Here is a 24,554-nt window from a genome sequence, read left to right as displayed (position 1 = left end):
CCGCCCCCCCAGCTGGTGCGCCAGCCACAGTCACCCAGGGGGCTGCACCCGGGCCGGGGTCATGGGAGAGCAGCGGTGGTGGTGGCGAGCGCCGTCTCTCTGCGGTTACAGCACGCTCCCAGCCTTTATTACCCCCGCCGTCGCCCCCCGGCGTGAGCCCAGCTGCCCGCTCTGGGTCCAGACGTGGGAGATATCCTGTAACACGCACCAACGCGCACACGGCAGATACACCGACATTCCCTGCTGTTAATGCGATACCTTGTCTGTTTATTTTAGTTTCCTTTAGATTTTAGATTTTTTAACTCAATTGCTGTAGATTCAAGCAAAATGTGAAGAGTATAGAGAAAATGTTATTTTTTGGGTTGTGCCAAAGGTGGAAATCCAAATCGCATAGGAAAGAGCTGCAAGGCCTTCAAAGCAAAAGTAACGACGAGATGAGATGCAGACCTCCACAAGCTTGTTCTCACATTTTATATCTACAGCCCGCCTTCCCTAGTCTCCTCTGAATTGCCTGCACTTGGCCTCAGCCTCACACTCCAATATGGGCCATGTCTGTTCACACACTACTTCTCTCCGTCCACCAGCACCGGCTCCCTGGCCCCATCAGCAGACGCTTGTTTGTCCTTCAATAACTCTTCATCTCCTGCGATCCAACTCTAAACGTGTGGATTAGTGACATGGGGGTCCGGCCTCAGTCGTACATCAGATGTCTCCATCCAGACAGAAGCCGGGGCCCCGGGGCCCCCTCCGTGGTGATGTATCTGCAGAGTGTTAAGGTCAGAGCTTCGGGGAGAGGCCCGAGCGGCCCGACATGTGCAGCGTATCAGGCCCTCTCCCAAGCTCGCCCTCTCCCAAGCTCGCTCTCTCCCAAGCTCGCTCTCTCCCAAGCTCGCTCTCTCCCAAGCTCGCTCTCTCCCAAGCTCGCTCTCTCCCAAGCTCGCTCTCTCCCAAGCTCGCCCTCTCCCAAGCTCGCTCTCTCCCAAGCGTGCCAGATGTTTGTCGGTATGTGTGAAACTCAACCGCTGGAGTTTGGCTAGAGAAATTAGACATACCAAAGCGATGTTTACCCAGCTTTGATATCTTAGATTAAAAAGAACCAGAGGACTCGATGATGTTATGAAGAGAGAGCTCTTACAAACAGGATATGTGTACTTTTTAAAAAGAAGGCACTTTGCAATTGGTTTGTAAACAGTCAATCAGCCATTAAGAAACCAGTCCAGAAAGGCATTCTTGTGTGTTTATTTTACCCTACTGCTTGGTGCTGAGCGGCATGTGACCACCCACCTTAGAGCTGGTTTCAGTTTGCGGCACTTCAATTATGTTGTGGGGAAAGGAGCTCAACGTGGATGAAATGTGTGGTGTTGGAGCCCGGAGTTAACCTTTAGTCAGCTTTGCCTGTTGGTGTGTTTGCACAGGGACCTCTGCTTGGGATTTCTTGTTAAGTGTATTTAAGGTTGGTGGGAAAATTGGCACGGAGAGGGTAGACACACACACACACACACACACACACACACACACACACACACACACACACACACACACACACACACACACACACACACACACACACACACACACACACACCAAGCCACCAGTGTGAGAAACTAGTATAGCACAGCCACCCGTACGGGCTGTCTGTGGGTGGTAAGTTGATCTGCGGATGCTAGCAGCCAGGGCAACAACCAACCACTATGTCGGAAGTCGTGTTCCTCAACAGGCGGATAAAACCGTGGTGAAACCGTGACCATGGGGATTGAACTTCGCTCCAAGGGGTGATGGAAAACCATTTCAAGTGTGACAGATTTCCTGTACAGAAAGTTATGACCAACCTGGTTTCAAAGACCTTTATGAACACAGCCCACCCTAGTTTAAGACCCGGCTTGAAGTCAGGCGTAGGAATTGTTATTGACACGTTTAGTCAACTGACACATGAAAACAATTTCCGTAGCTGTTTCCTTCCGCCTCCTCCTGAACGTCGCCCCCTTCCTGGCTGAGCATCCCCCCCCCCGATGTTTAGTCTTCCGAGTGCGGTTATTTGGATAGTGGTGTAAATTCACCGTGCTACACCTAGACTTGTATGTGTTCCTGAGGTTCTATGGGCCCGTGATTACATACTTTGTTGAGTGGGAGTGAGGTCACGCAGGGACCAGGATGTGTCTCCGTCAGTCTCGTTCCAATCCAAGGTGCATCGTAGGTAATGACAGTGGGTGTGGATTCTCCCAGTGTACTTTCTATATGACCCGTGATAGCTGTGACTTTATAAACATGTTAAACACTATCTGGTGTGATAAGCAATTGAAGCGTGACTTTTATCTGCCTGTTGGACTGACTGAGTGTGTGTGTGTGTGTGTGTGTGTGTGTGTGTGTGTGTGTGTGTGTGTGTGTGTGTGTGTGTGTGTGTGTGTGTGTGTGTGTGTGTGTGTGTGTGTGTTGCGGGGCTCCCTCACTGCTTTTGGGGCTTTGGTATGTCTCGCACATTAATCCTCCTGCCTGTGCGTTCATACCTCCTTGACTAAAGGTTCATTGTTCAGCGCACTGTTGTGAGACACGTCTGTCGCTGAGTCAAACTCAAACAAAGTCATCACTCAGCAACACCGGGTGAAAGGGGCCGGTATTCACAGTTAGACGATCCACTGGGAACCAGCCAGCACTCTCTGGCCATTATTCTTCCTCTCATTATTATCTCCTCCTCACTGCAGTTTTCTGGTCTCTCGCTCCTCACCAGTGGTGTTGTGCCCACTGTGGTAAAGAGACGAGGGAGATGAAGTCCAACATTCCGCTGACAAAGATGTTTTATTGGCTCGGTGGAACCCACACCACCCCCCTCCCCCTGTCGCCTTACAGGACAGGATATTTTGGAAACTGTAGAAAATGCATCCAAACCTTGGATCTGGTCCTTCTGCATTAGGGATGGGCAAAATGATTATTTTCCGGGAACTAGTTCTTTCAGTTAAGTTCACTATAACGATTTGTTTGTTTGATCGTTCGTTACGTCAGATTACGTCATTTGGTGTCTGCCCCCCCCCCCCGTGAGACGGCCCTGAGCATAATTTAAGCGACTTCTAGGTTCTACCCCCGTGAAAATCGACAAGATATACTATATAGTATAACTAAAAGTCCCACCAATATTTATGCCACTTGCTTACTCTCTATATGTCAATCATGGTTTTATACTTATAATTTTATTTTACTTTACATTTAATTCTTCATTGTTCAGGCATTACAGAACTTTCATGGTCATAAATAAAAAATACGAACTGCTGTTTAATTTCTTTGTTTGTTCTCGAATTGACGTACAATGGAGCAAAAACTCCTGGGATTGGGAAATGCGTTTATCCAATAAACAGATGGAGGTCAAGTCTATTTTCAGAAATGTAGGGGGATATATGAGTGGCCCCAAGTCGAAGATAGGGACAGACACCAAGATACGTCAGACAGAGAAAGTGTGCATATTCGACGGTACCGCCTTGTCATTTGTTTACCCAGGTGCCATGGCAACAGCATTGCTACCTCTCATTGGCTGAATCTTTGAGAACGTTGTAGACTCAATCAATATAAGTCACGGAGAGACGAAGCTCTGTTGGTTTGTATATTTTATTTACGTGACCATATTTTTGGTTTATGTTAAAAAAAAAGAATCAAAGAACCAGTTCTTCTTGTTTTGGGGAACCAGTTCTTGTCGTTCACGTTCGGGATTCGTTCGTTGTGAACGAATCGGTCGCGACCGACTCATCACTATTCTGCATTAGAGAGATTGTGTTGTGCTTGTGCAGGAGGCCCTATAAAGTATTTATCTTTTATTTTTCTTTCTTTTTTATTCGTCATCTTTGGAGAGTCTACAAGAACATACAATCACTGGTTGGAAAAATAGATGGGCCCAGAGATATATTCATACTTTCATTCGTTCATTCTTTCTTGCCAACTGTGTGGATATTGTGTGGAGTTCAAATGAAATGGATATTGAAACCACGGAGGACCAGTCAACTGCAGTGAACAACTAACTATGCATAATCCACTAAGACTCTCCCTGTGTTGAACAATCTCAAGAAAAGTATCACAAGCGCCATATTGGCCGCTTCTTATGCTTCTACCTTGAGTAATTCTCAAATGTGTTGCTGGTTTTTGGTGTAAGTAAGACAGGTGAAGGTACTTTATCCCCTTACACCAAGCAAGAACTATGTTCCCTGCCCAGTCATTTCTCGACCGGTTGGATTACGGTTGGATAGTAAGCCTTTCAGCAAACGAAACTGCCGGTTTCTCGCCTGTTTCCACATTATTTTATTCTCCAGCCAACACGATAGATTCAACAAGCTTAAGCAAATGCAATCCAACCAGTAGCCTTCCTAGACCTGAGATGGAACATGGTTCCATTAGCAGTGTTTATAGTTGGGGTTCTAATCAGGGCTTGCGGAGCGGTCAGTAATTGGACCTGTAGCCCCCGGCTACTGCCTGTCTTCAGTGAGACATTGAGGGAGGGGGGGGGGGGGGGGTTAGGGGCAGGATTACAATAACCACTAAGGGTCAGGCTGTCAGAAGCCATGAAACCGTATCCCCTCTTGCAGGGAAGCACAAGGTGTATTTCACCTCAGTTTTAGCGCTGGAACTTGGTGCACAGGTCACTTGGGGAGATTTCTGCTAAGTAATTACTTTTAGCAAGGGCAGTACATCAATGGGATGGTGTTCAGTTCAATGCAGGCTGGCCCGGATACAACATTTCAAGTTTTGGATAATTCATGTAACTGTGATTGAGGGCTATACTAATATTTTCTTGTGTTGACTTGAGGTTTTCCAGACGAAATTGACCTGATCTGACCATTATCTGAACCAATATATAAATTAAGAAAAATAAATTCCTTGTGTGAATAATTCCCTGCCTGGATCGGAGCCGGCATAGACCACTACAGCAGAATCCCGTTCTTATTGCTGCCGCTTCCGCCAAGTTTTATAAAATGTCATGAAGTGGCAATTATACAACTGGGCCTGGTCGCTAGTCTAATCCAAACAGCTCTTTCAGTAACCTTGGCCAGTGGCACCGTGCCAAGCCAACCCAGGATCCATTTGTCAGTTGGGACCGGGGGGCCCTGGCGCAGTTGAGAACAGAAGTGGAAGCCCACGGCAGCAAGAAAGCCATCCCCCCAGGTGTGGGGGCCACTGGTTAACACAGGGGACCGACACAGGTGTGCAAATGATCAGGCTTCTAAAGAGACCTAATTGCCGAATACTTTGTCCTCCGATGCCGGCTTGTGTGGCGCAGTGTGCCTTCCTCTTGGATGGAAAGATTGATAGCATCTGGTCCATGTAAGATTTGTTAGTCTGGAGGTGGCTTATTGTGTGGTCTGGCGGTGCTTTCTTGCTGACTTAATTCTCACTCCCTCGCGCTCTCTCTGTCTTTTCTCACTCTGTCTTCTCTCACTCCTTTCCTTTTCTTTTTCAAAAACGTGCCGCTTTATTCGGCTTGTCAAAGTCCCTTTCTCTCAAAAAAGAAAGGAAAAAATAGAAGCTAATGATTGAAGTTCCATTGCGTAAACTTGTGGTGGCAGTTTGGAATAACAAGAGGCCGCGCGGCGGTTTCATGCATTTGTGCGTGCAATTGAAAACATATTCCTTATAGCAACTGTCTGGGCAGGCGCATGAAGGTATATTGCATTAGTTATCGTTCATTGTCAAGTTCAGCCATTCTTAAATTGTTTATGCTCATGATGGCGTATCACTTTTTCAATATTCAATATTCCCTTGGAGCGGGAATGTGTTTACTTGGAGACGATTGAGTTGAAAATGGTGGGAGTAACAATGGCTCCAGCAGGACCATTACGTACTTGTGTCCCCCCTGATACCAGTTCATACGTGTGCTGACAGTTCCAATAGTTTAACAAGAGACCCACCAAGAGAGGCGATATTAAAGACCATGCAGGCCACCAGGGGACGAATGTGTCACTAATCGATGTAGCAGGGGCTTGTCCTGTCGGTGGAAAGGAAAGCGTTTCAGAACTCAAATGTGCCTCTATCTCATTTTTAATATTTCATACATTCCTGGTGACGGCAAACCCCCCAACGCCCCCCCCTCCACTAATGTGAATAAATGATGATGCTTCTGGCAGTCCGAGCCTGGAGCGATGATGCATGCTAGTTTATCATCCTGAAGTGGAACGCAATTCTCTCTCTCTCTCTCTCTCTCTCTCTCTCTCTCTCTCTCTCTCTCTCTCTCTCTCTCTCTCTCTCTCTCTCTCTCTCTCTCATTTATATATATATATATATGTCTAATCAGGGTCAAATAAAAAGGTAACTGGTCGTGTTAATCACGTTCTTTCCTAATCCACCCCCCTGTTTACAGCCCTTAAAGCTTTGGCAGCAAAGACAGTCCTCGGCAGTGAAGGACTCCATACCGTACACACAAGACAAAGTGCCCACTAGCGCAAACGGCTAAATCAACCATGCTAATTAAGAGCGGTTTTCCATCCCATGGGCTCTATTACACTTCAAGTCCTTCAGGGATGGGTTTCTTTGTCTGACGTCCGTCCAACAGCTACGTGTGTGTGTGTGTGTGTGTGTGTGTGTGTGTGTGTGTGTGTGTGTGTGTGTGTGTGTGTTTTAGAGGGGCTCTTGGGGGCCCTAGTGCTTCCTAAATGCTTCCCCAGGTCCTCTTACTGCCCTGGAGGAGACACCATGACAGACATGGTGGAAAAACCTCTCCTTCATATGCCCCACAGGACGTGTTCAAAGCTGTGATGATGATGATGATTAAGATGATGGAGTTCTGGCGACATTAAAATCCCACCCGGATCGGATAGCTGTGTGTGTGTGTGTGTGTGTGTGTGTGTGTGTGTGTGTGTGTGTGTGTGTGTGTGTGTGTGTGTGTGTGTGTGTGTGTGTGTGTGTGTGTGTGTGTGTGTGTGTGTGTGTGTTGGCTATCAGCTATCCCTTTTTCTTGCGTGTGTGAAGGATTGCACGATGTACATAAATTAGTGTGGCTATTTGTGCATGTGTTGATTGATTGTGTGAGAGAGGGAGAGGTCACACTTGCATTAATATAGTGTGTATATATTTATATGTGTGTCAAATGTGGGAATATACCCAGTATCCCGGGGTCTTTCCCGCGCGATTGTGGACAAATAAGATGTGTGAGACTTCTTAGTGTATGCGTGTTGGTTTTGTCTCTGCGTGTCCTGGTGCTCACCCGTGGACGTTTTCGTGCCCATAACAAGAGGGCAGCCAGCGTGCTTTTGGTTTGCCGCCGCCTCTCTGCATCCTTGTGCGTGGATTCTGTCAAGCCTCACCACTCCCAAGGCAACGGCAAAGATGTGTCTGTGGTACAGCCCGGGTCAGGATGAGGATAGAGCTCGTTTAAGACCAGACCATCCCCATCCACCCGCTGGAGTCCAGAAAAAAAAAGAACAGCAGCCCACAGCCCAGCAGCTATCACTCAGTTATTTATCCTCTCCCTCGCACACCCGCCAGATCCATTTCAGCCTGAGAGCGGTCGGGTATGCAAATGTCCAGAGCCAACCATGTTTGTTGCCTTTCAGGCTATGCGATCCCCGGGTTTGTTTGCGCTTGTCCAAATGTGGAGCGTGAGTTGAGTGGCAGTTGTGACGGGGTAGATCTGCGCCACGAGCCAAAAACCACTTCAAATCAGGCATTTGTGTTCCAGTGTGCAGGCGATTACTTGATTTAATAATACCTTCTCCTCTTTTTTACGAGGTATGATTCATTGGGAAGAATGCGTATCTGGAGACGGGGAATACACTCCACAGCGGAGTCTCAGACGAAGCTTTGATCCGCCTTGGTGATCCCGGCCCATTTTCTTTTTCTTTTTAATGTTTGCTTTTTTTTTTTTACTAATCATTTGTGCGTGCGTACACGTATAAAGTGTGTTTTTGTTTTGCGTCCATCAGAAGAGAGGCCTGTAATAGAGTCATTAGTTGTGGTTTGGGGAGAGGTAGCCGTGTTCAAGCCCCGCCAGACGCCAGCTCCCCTAATGTTCCTCATCAATGCACATGGGTGGCAGCGGGCAACTCATCACATCACATGCACTCTCCCGCGGTGGCTGCACACCACGGCAGCAACACATGCAACAGCTCAAAAGACGTCCGTGTTAACTCCCTGATTGCTGCTAGATAACAGTCACACTCGGAATGCTTTCATCTAATTAATTTGTATAACGATAAAAAAAGATGCAAAGTTGCTTTGATTTCTTGACACTATAGTATGAAAGTCTGGGTCTCCAGAGGGCTCTGTGTGTTTTAGGTTTGTTATCTGCAGAGTTCTGTGGATTACAGATGCATTGGCTCACGTCCCCCCCCCCCCTTATCTCCCTTTCAGCAATTAAACCCGAGGAGATTGACCCCGGTGCTCCATAAAGAAAACAGGAAATATTTGTGGTTCCCTTTGATTTCCTAAGAGTCTCGGACTTTGCATCTACGAGGCAGAGAGCCAATAAGAATCAGGCAGAAAATGTGTGAACGCCATGCAGTTTCTGAGGCATGCAGAGACCCTGGAGTATTCTGCCACCACCGGTCTTCCTCTGGTTCCACTTTGCTTCCCGTGCTGCTTTAATCAACAAGGAGCCTGTCGTCTCGCCGGGCTCTCCTCCGGTGCGCTCGCCTCAGCTCCGCTCGCGACCGGGCCCATGTGGAAAATGTGTGTCACCCTTCTTGAAGCGGTGCTGGTTCTGATTAGTTCTGACTCGGATCTGCTATTCCCGGGTTCCCTGGCTCTCCAGCTCCACATTATCCAAAGTCGGTGGGCCTCGTGTCAGCGCTCGCCGCTCCTGCACCTTGACGCAGGTCTAAGGTCCGGGAGAGCAGATTGATGGCTGGCTGCTGGAGACGGTTTGGTTTGGAGACCCGCTAAGAGATGATTTCCTGGGTTTTCTAATGAAATAAAAACAGATGACTGTGCACAGTGCACAGCACCGGGTGGCAAGTTTGCTCCCACAGCAACGTCAAAAGTGGGTTTCAACAAAGAGGTCATATTTGGGACTGAGGTAATCTGGTGGATACTTGACTCCTCGCCGAAGTGTCTGCAGCCTATCTGCATTGCTTGGCAACTCAATATTGGGACTAAATAGCATCTTCTGAGGGAGTGCATAGCAGGTAGGGGAAATACAAAGCTAGCAAGTTCCTTATGAACTATGTCTCTTTCGTCTGTGAAACTTGTGATTCTCAGATCAAAGCTGAGTCAATGCAGGACTTCTGTGACCTTGGGAACACTGGTCTAGGCAGTGAAAGTCCTTATAAGTAGAATGCACAGAACTGGGGGGGGGGCATAAAACTAAAAAGGGATATTAAGCAGAGAGGCATCACCAAATCAAAACAACCACAACAGTGTATCTGGGCTTTTATTTTTAAACCAGAGGCAGAAGCAAATGAGAACTTAGAGAATGGTCGACTTTGTTCCTCTGACTTGTGGTGCTATGAAAGTCTGCCCAATATCATGCCCCATCAACGCCAAAGTAGGCCGTCGTTCATTTGTCTCACACACAGCTTGCATTCGGCGATATTCATTTGAACCAACAAAGGTCCACCAACCCTTCACTTTATGTATCTTATTGTCCTTTCCCCTGATGAGAAAATGTATTCTGCATGCTGATTGAACTAAACAAGGAATGATGCCCAAATCATTACGATTCCCTCTGTTAGTAGTTTCCTTATTTGTGTGATTAGCTGGGTTCTGTGAGATCCAAGGCCTTGCATGTCTTGTTTATTCAGTCTTGTCACTAGTGGCAGCACATTTTGTTCTGTTTTACGTCACTTTGCTTGCTTCATCCAGCTAATCTGTGTTTATCATCGTTCGGGACACAGCTCTCTTCATCCCTCAAATTCAAACCTTTGTCTTTATTGTATAATTTCACTGGCCTGTGGATATTATATGTAGTTGCCTGTTGTAGCTCAACTCACCATTGTTATGATCATCTGAGTGGTTAAATGATTAGACCATGCCCCTTTGTCTCCTCCCCTTGCTCTGTCTCCAGGAGGACGCCGGGTTCTCTGAGGGGTCAGTGAAGCGGTTGGCTGAGCTCACCTACACCTTGATCCATGACCGAAACGCCCTCCTGGCCGGGCAGATACTGTGTGCCTGAAACCAGGGAGCCGTACCGTAACCATGGTGATGTTGGACCCTGGAATGACGTACTATGGATATTTGACATCTCCTGAAATGAGCTTCATGGCTTAAATCATGTCCAGCATGTTGAGCTGTTTTCATGTTAAACCTCCACATATATAACCACTCATAGTGTGTATATATATATGTGTATACATACTCCTAGGGCCCCTTTGGGAAACATAAAGGTTCAACAAAAATCCAAAATTTGGTTTGATTCTTGATGCATTATCTAGGAGACGATTGTTGTGGTTAACTTCATGGGCATGTAGATGACTTGACAGGCGTTTTAATTCAAGTTCTTCCATTTCAAAACATCTCTCTCTAATTCTGAATAGCTCAGGAATGTGGCTTGCAAGTGATTTCTGTACTAAAGAGTACAAACAGAATTGAGAGGAAGTATGTGAAACTGTAAATGTAAATGTTCACACATGTAAACATATTTACTTCTCAACACTGTATAAGGTTTAATTTCCCAAACTGATACACTAACATTGTGAATAAATATCACATGAAATAAAATGCTTTTTGGTAAAATCCTGTGTTTGTTGCTATTATTAAGAGATAAGCTGGTATAAAGGTTAAATATGAAGCGTGTAAATGACTACTCTCGACATGCTCACTAGTGATAACACACAGTACACTTAATGGTTTACTACCTTCTTTGTGTAGCATTGTTTTGATCCTTCGAAGCCTCATCTTCAGCATTTATCTTCTGTGTGATCATCAGATCATAGCTTCCTAAGGCCTAAGGGCTCAGGGCCACATTCAATGTTAATTCCTTACTGAGACCACAGGTCATGCTGGCTAACGTTGGCTTGACTTGATGTGTATAATTGGTTTTGAAGCAGGCCTTTTCCTTTGGTGATGTTAGTGCCTAGCGTGGGCACACCACAGCAGAGGGGCAGAACACCCCCCCACCGGCATCATGGGATCTTTCTAGGAGATTATCCGCCATATTGAAGGGACTCAAACAAGTAGCTTTACTGCAAACCCTCAACGGAAATATACCAAAACTGAGGATAAAGAAAACTCGGATTCGCAACGTCTCGCATGAGAAACAATGCGGCAGTTCCAAACACAACAATGTCTCTCTAAATTGACAAGTCATTCCAAGATTAATTTCTAAACATTGACCTCACGAAAAAGGGACGCGGTCGTTGTGATGCACCTATACTACGTCCCTGTCGCAGTATAGGTGCGACAGGGATGACGAGTGCAGCGCTGTTTGGCTCCTCTACTCTCACGGGCCCGCTGCCAGGTGGGCCGACCGGCAGCGCTCCCATCACTCAAGTCCTTGAGGATAGGGCTTACGAGGGCTGGCTCAACTTTCCCTTCAGTAAACCAGGGGCTACTCCCGCACCCCGGGTCTATGCTGTGTCCATTGACTTAACGAAGAGTTATTGTAAATCTCCAGCTTTGCATTTCTCTGTGTTATAAGCACGTTGTGACAAACACTTCTCCTACGATTAAATGATGACTGCACCTGAGTTTCCCCAATCCCTCTCGCTCACACACGGACGCGCACGCACCCACACCAACCCACCTCTCCCATCTGGTTTATTGAGGTGAGGTATTTAATGGCTCTTGCTTCTGGACTTGTGGGAGGGTGACTTATGTAGCCTATATGACAATATTTGACAGCAACAAAGAATGGCCACTAAATTTAGACACAAAACATAATAACAATAAAATATATATATATATATATATATATATGCGGTTGACATTAATGTGAAACTTTTAAAGAAAAATATATATTATCTCTGGGTAATTTGCCACACTTCAAAAATAAAGAGAAGATTAAATTAAATCAAAACCCACGGAAATTGTTTAGTTCGGTATTTTTTTGGATCTAAAGGCCTATATGACATCATTTCGTAAATACATAACTTTCTTCGATGGGAAGCACTATGCTTTGTGTTTGGCAAATGAAAGACAAAGATAGTAGAAACATATTTTGTCACATATCCTAACTTTTTTTCTGGGTGAACCAGTTATATTCTGTGACGTTTAGGCTACTGCATGTGAGTGTTTGAGAGACTGGTTTGTATTATTTGGGCATAGTGACATCTGGTGGAGAAAGTGATATAAAATTATATTCTTTGTTTAATCTATTTTGTAGCATGGTGTTTTGTAATCTCGCTAGGGGGTGCAAAGTGAGTTGTAGGCCTACAACAATGAAGTTGACCGTTATTATGCTGGAAATAATAATTAGTAGTTTAGTCCCTTTGATGTAGCCGTTGAGATGTCAACTATTTTCCCAAGTTTTCCTCAGTTCCTAAGAATGGTTGTTTATTAGTTGTAGGCCTATGTATTTTGAATTTTAAATATAGCTACATGAAAGTAGAATACATGATTCAATAAGATAGGATAAAAACACTTTGCTTTGAATTCTTTATAAAATATGTCACCATGCGTGAAAATAAGGTAGAAAATTTACAGTCTAACTCAAGTCAACGACGTGACTCAAGGTGAGTATCCTTGAGGCACATTGGGGCTAGCTTTGGTTACGTGTGCTGTCAGAGAAGAGTAAGCTCTATGCTAACCAGAGCCACAAGCATTAGCCAATATACCTCAGAGCAGGCCAGGGCTTGTTTAGATAGCACCGCCGCTGGTACGCTGTGGCGAGGGAGGCATCGGCCAGAGCCCACAGTATGAGGACTTGGCCGGGGCTCTGTGATGCCCTGCCAGGTACAGACAGTATGTCTGCACCCTGGCCAATACAGCCATGGTCATGGCCATGGTATTATAAAGGTTGTGTGTGTGTGTGTGTGTGTGTGTGTGTGTGTGTGTGTGTGTGTGTGTGTGTGTGTGTGTGTGTGTGTGTGTGTGTGTGTGTGTGTGTGTGTGTGTGTGTGTGCGTGCGTGTGTGAGAGAGAGAAATGGGCCTCCTGCACTAAAGGATTCCTGCTCTGGATCACATAGAGACTTGGCAGACGAAATAACACTGGTTAATAAAAAAAAAAAAGAAGAGTCAACAGAGCTGCGTGTTCACACAGCATGAAGCACCTAGCCCGGCTGACACAGCAGTCAGAAGCCAGGACGTGAAGTTTGTCTAGATCATGGTCTCATAGTCTCATGAGACTATAGTATTAGACCATGTGGCCATGGCCTCGGCTACACTGCTCGTTTCCATGAGACTTTAGCGATCCGATCCGGGACACGCTATTGTGGAATTCATGGCCGTGGTCGACGTGTCCGGGTGCCGCAAAGGATCCTGGGAGGGTCGGGGGAGGCCGTCGTTGTTGTGGAGTGTATGATGTGTGTTTCATGTGTTTGTGGTGTGTTGAAAGAAAGGCAACTCTCAGGGTTGTGCGATGTATGGGGCACCAGAGTTGCAGACTTCTTTAAACCTTGGCTGCTGTCAGGTCATTCCCGTGCTGCTCGCCACATTATTAAGTGTCAGATGTGGACACACCCAGATCAGACCTGGAGGACGTCAAATTGTGATCTGATGTGCCAGGGCGCATGCTGAGGGGTCGGGCTCGAATGTGGTCGTTTGTGGCCACGATGTATAAGAACCATGATTTGTGAATGTATTGTAGAGTATTATATAACATAGAAGGTATTCATAATCTCATGGGACCATCCGACTACACGGCTCTGGTATGGGGTCTTAGAAAATTGTCTCATGCTGTCATGTTCAATCCAAAACGTCTGAAAGACAAGTGATATGCCCATGAGGGATACGGTCTGCTCTGGACTGTTCTGTTTAAGCTGTTCCATCACCAGCTGGGATGGAATCTCGATGTGCTTTCTTCTATATGTTTGTGTAATGTATCTGCTCTGTTTGGTGCTGGCAATGATTTCATCGTTGATCTGTGAATGTTTCTTCTGCTTTGGCAATCAACAGGTTTTATAACTGAGTCGAACTATCGGAGTAAGGCTGTGATTGTTTGATATTTACACGAGAAAAGTACATATGTTTACAACCAACAATGCATTCACTGGACAGCACTGCCACCTAGTGGTGAAATGAAATCCCTACTTCTGATAGAGAATTGGTCATGAAGGGGAAAACCCACTGACAGCTTGCGCTACCACTAAATGTTGGCCACCCTGCTGGAGACATGACCTCACGTACCAGGAATTACGTTGGTTTACTTTCTGTATTCAAGATATTAACTTCTTACTTTGCCAGGAGACGTTTAAGATCCAAGAACCAAAAGGGCTTTTGGCTAGTTCCAAGATTATATTCAAAACAAGAAGTGTGGTTTTGCTATTGGCACACATATGGTTGACAGGGATTTCCTGGGTGGTTAAATGTAGCTATTTAATTCATAGTTGGTTATGAAGCGTTCAGCTGAACCTTCTGTCCACCTTTATAATACCAAGGCCACAACCATGGCTGTATCGGCCAGGGTGCCGACATACTGTCTGTACCTGGCAGGGCATCACAGAGCCCCGGCCAAGTCCTCATACTGCGGGCTCGGGCCGCTGCCTCCCTCGCTACAGCACATTAGCAGCGGTGCTATCAACAGGTGTGTAGGGACCCACACATGGGTCGCGACCTATGTCCATGGACTCGCGACCCACAGGCTGGAAACGAATGCAATAGGGTATTCTATCTGTTGTTTGTGTTTGTTTTGAGTCTACCTTTGCGGCCACCTTAATACTATCCCACATATCCGTTTATTTTACAACACGACCAGTGTACAGTGACCGGCCTTCAGCCAACAGGACGACGGCTCTTTGACAAAACACAGCTGACCAAGTGGTGAATAATTCCTTACACACACAGCACGGCCTTCCCGTTGATATTAAACGCACCGTCCGACCCTCACAATAGAGCCCGCAGGAATGTTCCACAGCGCACGTCTCTGTTGTGCCGTGCTGCGCCTCTATATTGCCTTTCCCCGCATATTTCCGCTGCTCCCGCGGACCAAATGGATTCCACATTTCCAAACGTCTGGGCTGTCATTGGTCGGCGCTGCGCTGGCGTGCCGGGGACACGCGGGCTCAGCAGGACATCCAATCTCTTGTTGACAGCTGTGACGAAAACTGACGGGTCGGCAGGAAAGAGGAACGGGAGAGAGAGACTCCCGTTCGCCAGCTCACCGGCCCACCCAGCGGCCTGCAGGAGTCAGCCAGCTAATCAGCCCGGCGATCGCCCCCTGTCAATCGGTGAGCGGGATCAATGACTGATGGACTGAAGACTTGACACTGTCACGCTGCCCGCCCCCTCTGCTTCGCAGCCTATTCAGGATGTAAAGCGGTGAACTACAACGATGAAGGTGAACCGATCTTCAGTGCTCGCCCCTGGCCCCGGGCTCGTGGTGCGGCTAGTAGGCCTGTGGCACAGAGGGCTTTTCCTCTTTGACATTGTTGACCTGTCATAGAGAGTTCAATGAACAAGTCATTTCTGAAAAATTAATTTGAGTTATTAGTCGGTATGTTGTTCATAATTTGGAAGAATTTGCAAACAAAATCCTTCGAAATTCTCCCTTTTCTGCCCAAGCACAAACAACTTTTAAACGCGGTGTTCAATTCCTATGTGAAAACTCGCCCCAATGAAATCAACGATTCACCAAGCTTTTGTGTTAATTACCCCCACAAATTAGGCCCAACAATTATCCACAATTATCAAGATAGGATGAATAGCTCATCAGGGTGATTATTTATGTACGGGAGGGAGCTGGATGGCATGGACCCATGGGTGCTCCATCATCACTGCTGGAGTCAGGGGAAAATGACTCATAGTCGGGTGTGTGTGGGCGTGGCGCATGCGTTTGTTTGTGTGTGGGCATGGGAGTTTGTCGTTTGCATGTGTGTGTGTGTGTGTGTACGTTTGTGGGCATGGACGTGTTTGCATGTGTGTGTGTGTGTGACTGTACTGTCTTAATAAATAAATGGGGATGATGCCACTGTATAAAACAGTGGGCTGAGACGTAGAAGAGGCTTAATTGGACGGTGATGGGAGTTTACACTATGGAGACAGGGAGGGGGGATCTCTGGAAGGACTACTAAATGATGTGCAGATTGTTCGTAATTGCAACACAAATAGAAGAGGAGGGTGGTTTGGAAAGGGGGAGTCTGAGACCGGGAGGAAGTGAGGGTAAGCCATGGAACGGTATCTGAGGGGAAGGGAGGAGAGACACGGAGCAGATACAGGATCTGTCTGTTGACAGTGTGCGTTGGCGAGCAGACGCACACAAATGTATGAAGACGGATGGACGGACAGACAGGAAGAAAAATAGACAGAACATTCTTTCCCACCTACCTCCAGAGAGAGAGAGAGAGAGAGAAAGAAAGAAAGAGAGAGGAGAATAGAGATGTTGCTGTAGTTGGAAGCAGCTGTGGATAATGTCTGTGTGCCCCCCCCCCCCCCCCTCACCCTTTACGAGCTGAGCTCTGTCATGCTGACAGCCATGTTGCAGAGCCATGTGCGATACAGACGATTATTTATCAACACGAACTTCACCTCCTCTCCCCCCTCTCACATGCCTCACCTTTCCTCTCCTCCTTTCTCACCCTCCTCTCATCTCTTCCTCTAAGCCTCCTCTCTTCCCCTCTCCATCTGTCCCACCTCGTACTACTTTGCTCACACACCCTAATGTCATGATTCTAAAACTCAACATGTCCCCCTCTCCCCCTCTCCCCCTATCCCCCTCTCCCCCTTTCCTTGCTCCTCCTCTTATCCTTCTCTCTCTCCTCTCTTCACTCTGTAGCATCCATCTGGCAAATATCCCTTCATCACTCATCTCCACTGGCGCCAATCGGTCAAACCCAAGCTCAGTGTGTGTGTGTGTGTGTGTGAGAGGGAGAGAGAGAGAGAGAGAGAGAGAGAGAGAGAGAGAGAGAGAGAGAGGGAGAGAGGGAGAGAGAGAGAGAGAGAGAGAGAGAGAGAGAGAGAGAGAGAGAGAGAGAGAGAGAGAATTTGTGTGTGTATGTTTCAGATAGAGGATGTCCATACCCAAACACACATGCACACAAACACACACCCACAGCTGCAGGATACACTGTTTAAGGCGGAAACATGGCGTGAATCCACACGTATTGAACATGATTCATGCAATACGTACTGGATACAAACACATTTGTAATGGTTGGGGATTGATAGACTTTAGTTTTTGGCTCTATGTAAACACACACACACACACACACACACACACACACACACACACACACACACACACACACACACACACATACAGGCATACAGTATAAGCGAGGTCTCGGTTCTGGGGTATAGTCGCAGAAAGGTAAAGGTTCTAGTAGGTCCTGCAGTCTTGATCCTTCTCATTTAGCAGAGCTATGACCCAATGACCTCCCATTAGGCCCAGCACGGTACTGGAACCATTTTCTCACTGTAGCCAAACCTCCAACACAACTACAGTGAGCTGGCCATCAGGCCTGTCATAACATCTTGATGTGCCTTCCATTGTTGAAGCCTTATCATATGTTTGTGCGTCTGCGTACGTATGTGCATGGTAAAACACACACACACAAAAAAACTCACACGTTCTCTCACACTTTCACTCTGATACCCACACACACTCACTTAAAATCACTGTCTCACCTACTCTCACACACACACCCACCGTGTGACCACCGGTGTGTGTATGAAGACCCTCTTTGTGGGGACCTGCGCAGCGGGTGAGGACGCTCCCAGCCCCACCCACCCACCCCTTCTGCCAAATGATTTATGAGGACGAAATCATTCATGGAGTTCACTTCCTGTCAGCCAACTCTCCAGACGAGCTCGCACTCCTGCTTTAGACTGTCACGTCCCATCTAGAGGGCCGGCTGTGGAATTTAGTGCACGTCGGTATCGCTCTTGTATACACATGTGTTTCGCCACAGGAAGCTCTGCGCCGTTTAACCGCCGTCACTCAGCCGGAACTCTCTCTCTCTCTCTCTCTCTCTCTCTCTCTCTCTCTCTTGCTCTCCCTCTCTCTCTCTCTCTCTCTCTCTCTCTCTCTCTCTCTCTCTCTCTCTCTCTCTCTCTCTCTCTCTCTCTCTCTCTCTCTCTCTCTCCCTCTCTCTCTCTCTCTCTCTCTCTCTCTCTCTCTCTCTCTCTCTCTCTCTCTCTCCCTCTCTCTCTCTCTCTCTTGCTCTCCCTCTCTTTCTCTCTCCCTCCGTCTCACTCTGCCTCTCTCTCTCGCTATCTCTCTCGCTCTCTCTCGCTCTCTATCTGTCTGCCTCTCTCTGTCTCTGTATCTCTCTCTGTCTGTCTGCCTCCCTGTCTCTGTCTCGCTCTCTGTCTGTCTCCCTCTCTGTCTCTCTCTTTCTCTCTCTCGCTCTCTCTCTGTCTCTCTCTCTTTAGTTCTAGACAGAGGACCCCCCCTCTGTCTCATTTTGAACTCTCTATCGTTTCCTCATTGTTCCTGTTTGATAATGTTCAGAGTGCGCCACAGACTTGTGTGATTTGACAAGTCATCTTTTGTAGTGTTCATGAGTGACTGGGTCCTTTGTGTCTCGACTTTAATTGCTTGTGGTCAGAGTCGCTGGAGTCGAAGTTCAAAGCTGCTCCTGTCGCGCTTCACTGGGAGCCCATAAGGTGCCAGGGCGAGGGCTTCGATTCCCACCCGCTTCCACCCAGACTCAAATGTGTGCTCTCACCATGTTGAGAGGATGTGAGTAGCTTTGAATAAAAGCCTTCATCGAATTGCACATTTTACTTGTATTTTACTATGTACAGATGTATATTTAATATATACTATATATATAATGTATACTCTATGCACTATATATTTATAATATATACTATTTATATATATATATATATATATATATATATATATATATATATATATTATGTATAAATAATATATAGTATATATATACATAAATATATATGGATATTCTATGTATAGGTCAACAAACAGATTTCCTGGAGCTCCAGAGAGCTCTTTTCCTTACCTCCCTGTTCTATCTATAGGTCCCAGAGGAGCAGCATGCGTAGGGACCTCTATTGAACTGCGTCTCACAGGCTCCTAATTGGCAGTTTGAAGAAGTCAAGCAACCCATGATGGCTCCCTCAGCTGCCGACCCCCCAGCCCAGCCCTTCCCTCCCCAACCCCACCATCCCCAACACCATTACCACCACCACCTCCAAAATGGCTGCCCAGCCACAGCCATGTTCCACATGTGCGCTGGTCCGGTGCAGAGCTCAGCTGTAAATCCCCCTATTTAGGTTTTTATTCTCTCTCTGTTTCTTTCTTTCCTCGTATTTTATTATCCTCTGTCCCTGGCGTCTGCTGTGCTCTGATTTGTCAGCTCACCATTGGGTGTAACAGAACACCGCACTAACCGACATTTAGGTCATTTCCTGCTCCTCAGACCAGATATTATGGTGCCGCAAAGGTAGCCGATGTTGCCAGATTGAAGCTCTGTGTTGCCATATTGGGGACTCGGCTAATCTAATTAGAGAGCGAGGGTAAGAGGCCCCGGGGGCACGCGAGACTCGGGGCCCCCGGAGGGAGCCAGAATTGTTTTGGTACAGTTTCTTTTTCCCCCATCAGAAAAATGAAATGAAATAAAAAAAACGTGGTAACGTCTGAGAGGCTAATTCTTCCGGTCGGGAGAGGGAAAGGAACGGAGCGTGAACCACAGACTGCCGCCAATAAAGATGGAAGGAAAAGAAAGGACAGAAAGAACGAATAGAAGAATGACGAATAATGAGAGAAAGGGTGTAAGGAGACGATAAGGGTGTGCAGAAGGAGAGAGAAAGAGGGGATTAGAAAGAATTGCTCTGAGGCGTTGATTAATGTGCAGAACAACATACAAGGAGAGTGACGGAGAGGAAGAGGGAGAGAGAAGAGAGAGGGAGTCGGAGGAATAGAAAGGAGAGAGAGGGAGGGTGAAAGAAGGAGAAAGAGCAAGGGAGGGAGAGAAAGAGGAAAGTGAGAAGGAGCCTAAGGGTGATTTATATCCTGCTGGGCCTACTCAGAACTGGATCCAACCGCCCTCTGCAGACTAAAGCGGCCTGTAAAGAACTCCGCCGGCTCAAGGCCGGCTCACCCTCCCCCCGGGCCCCCCCCCCCCCCCCCCGCCACCAACACCTCCACCCCACCACCCCCACCAAAATGAGCCTGAATCTCCGTCCACATCAAACCGGCCGGTTCATTTCTAAGGTGGCGTCGTCCTGCATCCTAGCGATTGCCGGACAGGGTTCTGGGTCTCTCGACCTATGTGGGGGGGTCCTTTAGAGGTGCAGGTGGTAAGGGGCTGAGGTGGTGAGCTCTGTCTCAGTCCCGGCCTGAAAGGCCTGCTCCTCTAAGGCCTGGGAGTTATTTGGGTAGTGGCCGAGCGCCCCCCTCTACTGCCAGCCACGACCGGTGCACTGTGTAGCTCGAATGTTGCACATGCTATTATGCACACATGCACACACACATGCACATGAAACATACACAGGTTTAGTGAAGTACACACACAGGGATAGACACGCGCCTCCAGAAACAGACCCTTCTTACACATCACACTCATTGTGTACATATATGTAAAGCAAACACTCTCACATATGTAGGCACACACACACTCAAAGCACTCATATTCACACACACACAGTGAGTCATGCACACACAAAGATCCCACTCGTGAGTGACCATAAGTGCAGGCCCACTCGTAGACAGCACACACACACACACACACACACACACACACACACACACACACACACACACACACACACACACACACACACACACACACACATGCATGCCCAGGTGGCCCTGTGTGTACATTTCGCACGCTTGGTGCCGCGATCAGTTTCACCTGGCCTTGCCTCTGCATGCGTCCATTAAAGGGTTGGTGCTTTCACAAGGGGGAGAGGGATTGGTTTCAGTCCCTCCCCACACTCCCAGCTTCTTTCCATCTCCATTGAGCCAGCCTGATGTCCACCAGTAAAACGATCGCTAAGTGTTTTTAGGTGCGACCTTTAGAATCCTCCCCAGGGGATACAAAGGTCTGCGTAGGAACCAAAAACCTCTTGCACAATGGTCTACAATATGGATCGGGTGGAAAGGGCAGGTATTAATAGTTGTCTCACGGAGGAGCCAAACTATTTGTGGAAGGCAAAACAGTCGGTACGAGAGTTTTTGATGCTTTAGAGTTCTCTCACAAGAGTTAAAAGTAAACAAACAGAGATATATGAAACTTAAAAGTTGTCCAACAGGTCAGAATTTTCTTTGTTGAATAAGGCAAAATAAATGTTTAATAAGACATGAACCCGAATAATATTGGAATGTACTGAGACATAACTTTTCTTTACTCAATACTTTTCTTTATTAAATTCCATGTAAGCAACATAAAAAACACATTACCATAGTGTCCTAACTTAATAAATGTGTCATTCGTTTTCAATAATCATTTCAAATAAAAATGTCCCTTTCAGACATTACTCAAAAGTACTTTGACCAAAATAATATTTTCTTATGTGCTCCTGGCTTTGGATTTTTTTATTTTTGATGTAGGCCTATTCGATTCGTTTTCAGTATGATTCTCTAACCCTCTTCGACTGCAAGCTGGGGAAGTATTTAAGAGTGGGAAAGAGGAAAAAAAATCTCTTGGCCTCTAGTCTCGGCTCCTCTCTCCGATTTGTATTTCATTTCCGGGCCAAACCTCCCTCGCTCCTCCTTTGGTGTCGGACTAATCACGCTGTGTTGTGATTAAAGCCACCAGATGCTCCGCAACACAAAACAAGGGCAGACCGACGCCGTAAACCCTGCTTCCCTTTCTTGTGGAGAGCTGCAGGAATGCCAGCCATCTTCCCATCGCCTTGCAGCGCCACAAAACACTCGCTTTTAAATACGTGTTTACAGTGAGCCTCTCCACTGATGCCGGAGAGATTTATTACCTATTTACTCTCTGGCCCGGTGTCAGGCCTCCGCTGGTCCAAGTGCTGATCACTGTAATTACCTCACACCAGACCACCACGCATAAACATGACACACACGCACACATCACACCACTTCAGGATGCATGGGAATGTTCTGGACGTGTTGGTGAAGAAGAGATTGGAAAAGCTATGAATAAAAAAGCTGTGTGTGTGTGTGTGTGTGTGTGTGTGTGTGTGTGTGTGTGTGTGTGTGTGTGTGTGTGTGTGTGTGTGTGTGTGTGTGTGTGTGTGTGTGTGTGACTGTGTGTGTGTGTGTGTGTGTGTGTGTGTGTGTGTGTGTGTGTGTGTGTGTGTGTGTGTGTGTGTGTGTGTGTGTGTGTGTGTGTGGGTGTATGTTTGACTGTGTGTGTGTGTGTGTGTGTGTGTGTGTGTGTGTGTGTGTGTGTGTGTGTGTGTGTGTGTGTGTGTGTGCGGTTCCCTGTGTCTGGGTGTTGTGCTCAGAGTAATCAGCCTCTATAGGAGATCTATCAGGTGGAGAGTAAACAAGGCACGGCCGCGTACCACACTCCATTACCAAGCTAAATACCGCTCTCTGCACTGTGTGGTGACTGGCTGAAAGAACAATGTTATAATGTTGACTCAGCTCCTCACTCCTTCTGTCTCCCTCTCCTGAAGCCACACAGCAGAGATGCTGGCAGCTCCATTTGCTGTCTGATTTATTATTTAACTGCAATATCCACAATTCCTGCACTGCTCACCAAAAAGATATGCTATTGTCGAATATCAATGTATCAACATGTCATATTTAGCATCGAAGCATCAAAGCACATCACTTCATGTGTGTTGATTCTGTACTACATTTGAAATAATCCAAAACATTTATAAATAAGACAAATTACATGAAATAAAATATGTATTAAAGTAGGTCCTATTTAAGAGCTTTTTTTACAGCGGAGCACTGCGAGAATATCTGTTTCAGGCTGCGCTTGTCTCTGTATGAGCCCTTTCAGATCGCAGACGACACGGTGATCTGACCAATAAGTAAGGGATAATGTATAGAACGCCGGTCATTATCGAGGCTTATTTTCGATAATGACCTGTGACGTTCTACGTTATCCCGCTTATTACACGGCTACTTGCCAAAACGAAAAAAATAACTTCAGACAGTGTGTCTTTTCACAATTGATTTGTTAACAGCTTTCGTAGTGTTGATCAGCAGAAATAGTCTGCCAAAGACGTTGACGTCACTTAGTTACCGGACTACTTGAGGAGTGCTACGAAAGATGGCAAAAAATCCACTTTCCTTGACAGCCGTCAATTATACTAAGCAACGGTGAATTATCAAATATAATTCACCGCAGGAAGTTGTGAAGGGCCCATACAAGTAAACGGATCGTTCCACGTCATTGAGAAGAGCTGTTTAATAATATCTAATAATATCTGACCAATCAGGGCAACTCTCTATTTGATTGGTTCAGGGATTTCATTGTGCTGGTCAATCAGAGTGGTGTTAAAGGCCGCTCTGGTCAATGGCGGAGAAAAACATATCAACGGAGGGAAGGTTTTTTTAGTTGTTGGCCAGATTCAAAATCCTCTCTCTCTTCTGCTCTTTTCTGCTCCCTCTCTTTATGAAGCTTGCCTACAGCACCTTTAATGTTGTAATCACACTCTGATCCCTGACAGCCACAGTATCAGTCCATCCATGGGTGCTGTGAGGGGCACTGGGGAGGTTTCTGCCTGAAAACAGAAGGTATCTGTAGGCGGGAGCTGCAGCACTGATGGATCAACAGAGATCAATATCACTTTGGCTTCTCCGAAACGTCTCCTTTGTTTCCTGCTGATGGAAGTTATTTCCTCACTCCCTCTTTTATAGGACTCTTTGTTTCTCGGTCTCAAACTGCTTCTCTCTCATTGATGAATCATTCTAAGTCTTTCTCCCGCACTCTCTCTGTTTCACTATCTCTCTTTATTTCCCATTTTTTATCTCTATTTGTTTCTCTCTTCATCACTCTCTCTCCCACACAATTTATTTATTATATCTTTCTCTTTTTTATTACTCTCATGTCTCTCTTTATAAATTCTACTATTTTCTCTCTTGCTTGTGTCGTTTTCTCTTCGTAAATATACACCAGGCAGGACCCAATGGGGATATTTTTTATTGATTTATGGTGGCAATATAAAAAAAACCGTAATGTTTTACAATTGATAAAGTTTCATCACATGTAATGCTTCAAAATAGGGATTGGTTAAGAATGTCCCTCAATAGGTAATATTTAACAATATATATTGGTTTTGAGTAGGTTATGTTATATGGTAGGTAATACAATATTAGTTAAGAAAATGTAATGTCATAGGATTATGTGATAATTAACAATTATTTGCCAAAGTTTATTGTTTTTATTAGTGTGAAAAGACGACCGTCTCTCTAATTTCATGCGGTGAAAACAATATCCCGAGTTTGAGAACTCAATCATGGGATATTACCCAATATCCCAGAGATAGCAAACCAATCAAATTGCGCCATCTTAGGAGGTTCAGGTGTAGCATATACAAATTCACAATACACAGTATATTGCTTTAAAAAGGCACCTATCATATAGGTGCGGTATGATAGGTAATGCACATTTCCACTTTGTCCTTTTTTAAAGTTTTTCACACCTAAAAAATGAAC

The 24,554-nt window shown here is 46.2% G+C and overlaps 1 protein-coding gene and 1 long non-coding RNA gene across 4 annotated transcripts in view; both read left to right on the top strand.

Annotated features, from left to right (window-relative positions):
* crppa (CDP-L-ribitol pyrophosphorylase A) overlaps positions 1 to 10,638 on the top strand; it is a 32,656-nt gene extending 22,018 nt beyond the window's left edge. For 2 of the 3 annotated variants that reach the window (XM_030370908.1, XM_030370907.1), the window contains one exon: positions 9,971 to 10,638. In XM_030370908.1, the coding sequence (XP_030226768.1) occupies positions 9,971 to 10,078 (108 nt within the window). In that variant the 3' untranslated portion in view covers positions 10,079 to 10,638. Of the gene's footprint in view, positions 1 to 584; positions 777 to 9,970 lie in introns of all 3 variants that reach the window. The other variant, XR_003978575.1, reaches the window with a different exon arrangement.
* Positions 10,639 to 18,325: 7,687 nt separating this feature from the next.
* On the top strand, positions 18,326 to 19,604 carry LOC115554268 (uncharacterized). Its single transcript, XR_003978578.1, has 2 exons — positions 18,326 to 18,680; positions 18,986 to 19,604. It is a non-coding gene; the product is annotated as an uncharacterized LOC115554268 (long non-coding RNA).
* Positions 19,605 to 24,554: the final 4,950 nt, after the last annotated feature.

This window comes from Gadus morhua, chromosome 11 (genome assembly GCF_902167405.1).
Source record: "Gadus morhua chromosome 11, gadMor3.0, whole genome shotgun sequence".
Classification (NCBI taxonomy): domain Eukaryota; kingdom Metazoa; phylum Chordata; class Actinopteri; order Gadiformes; family Gadidae; genus Gadus; species Gadus morhua.
The sequence above is the reverse complement of the archived record's forward strand: the minus strand, read 5'-3'. Positions and strand labels throughout refer to the sequence as shown.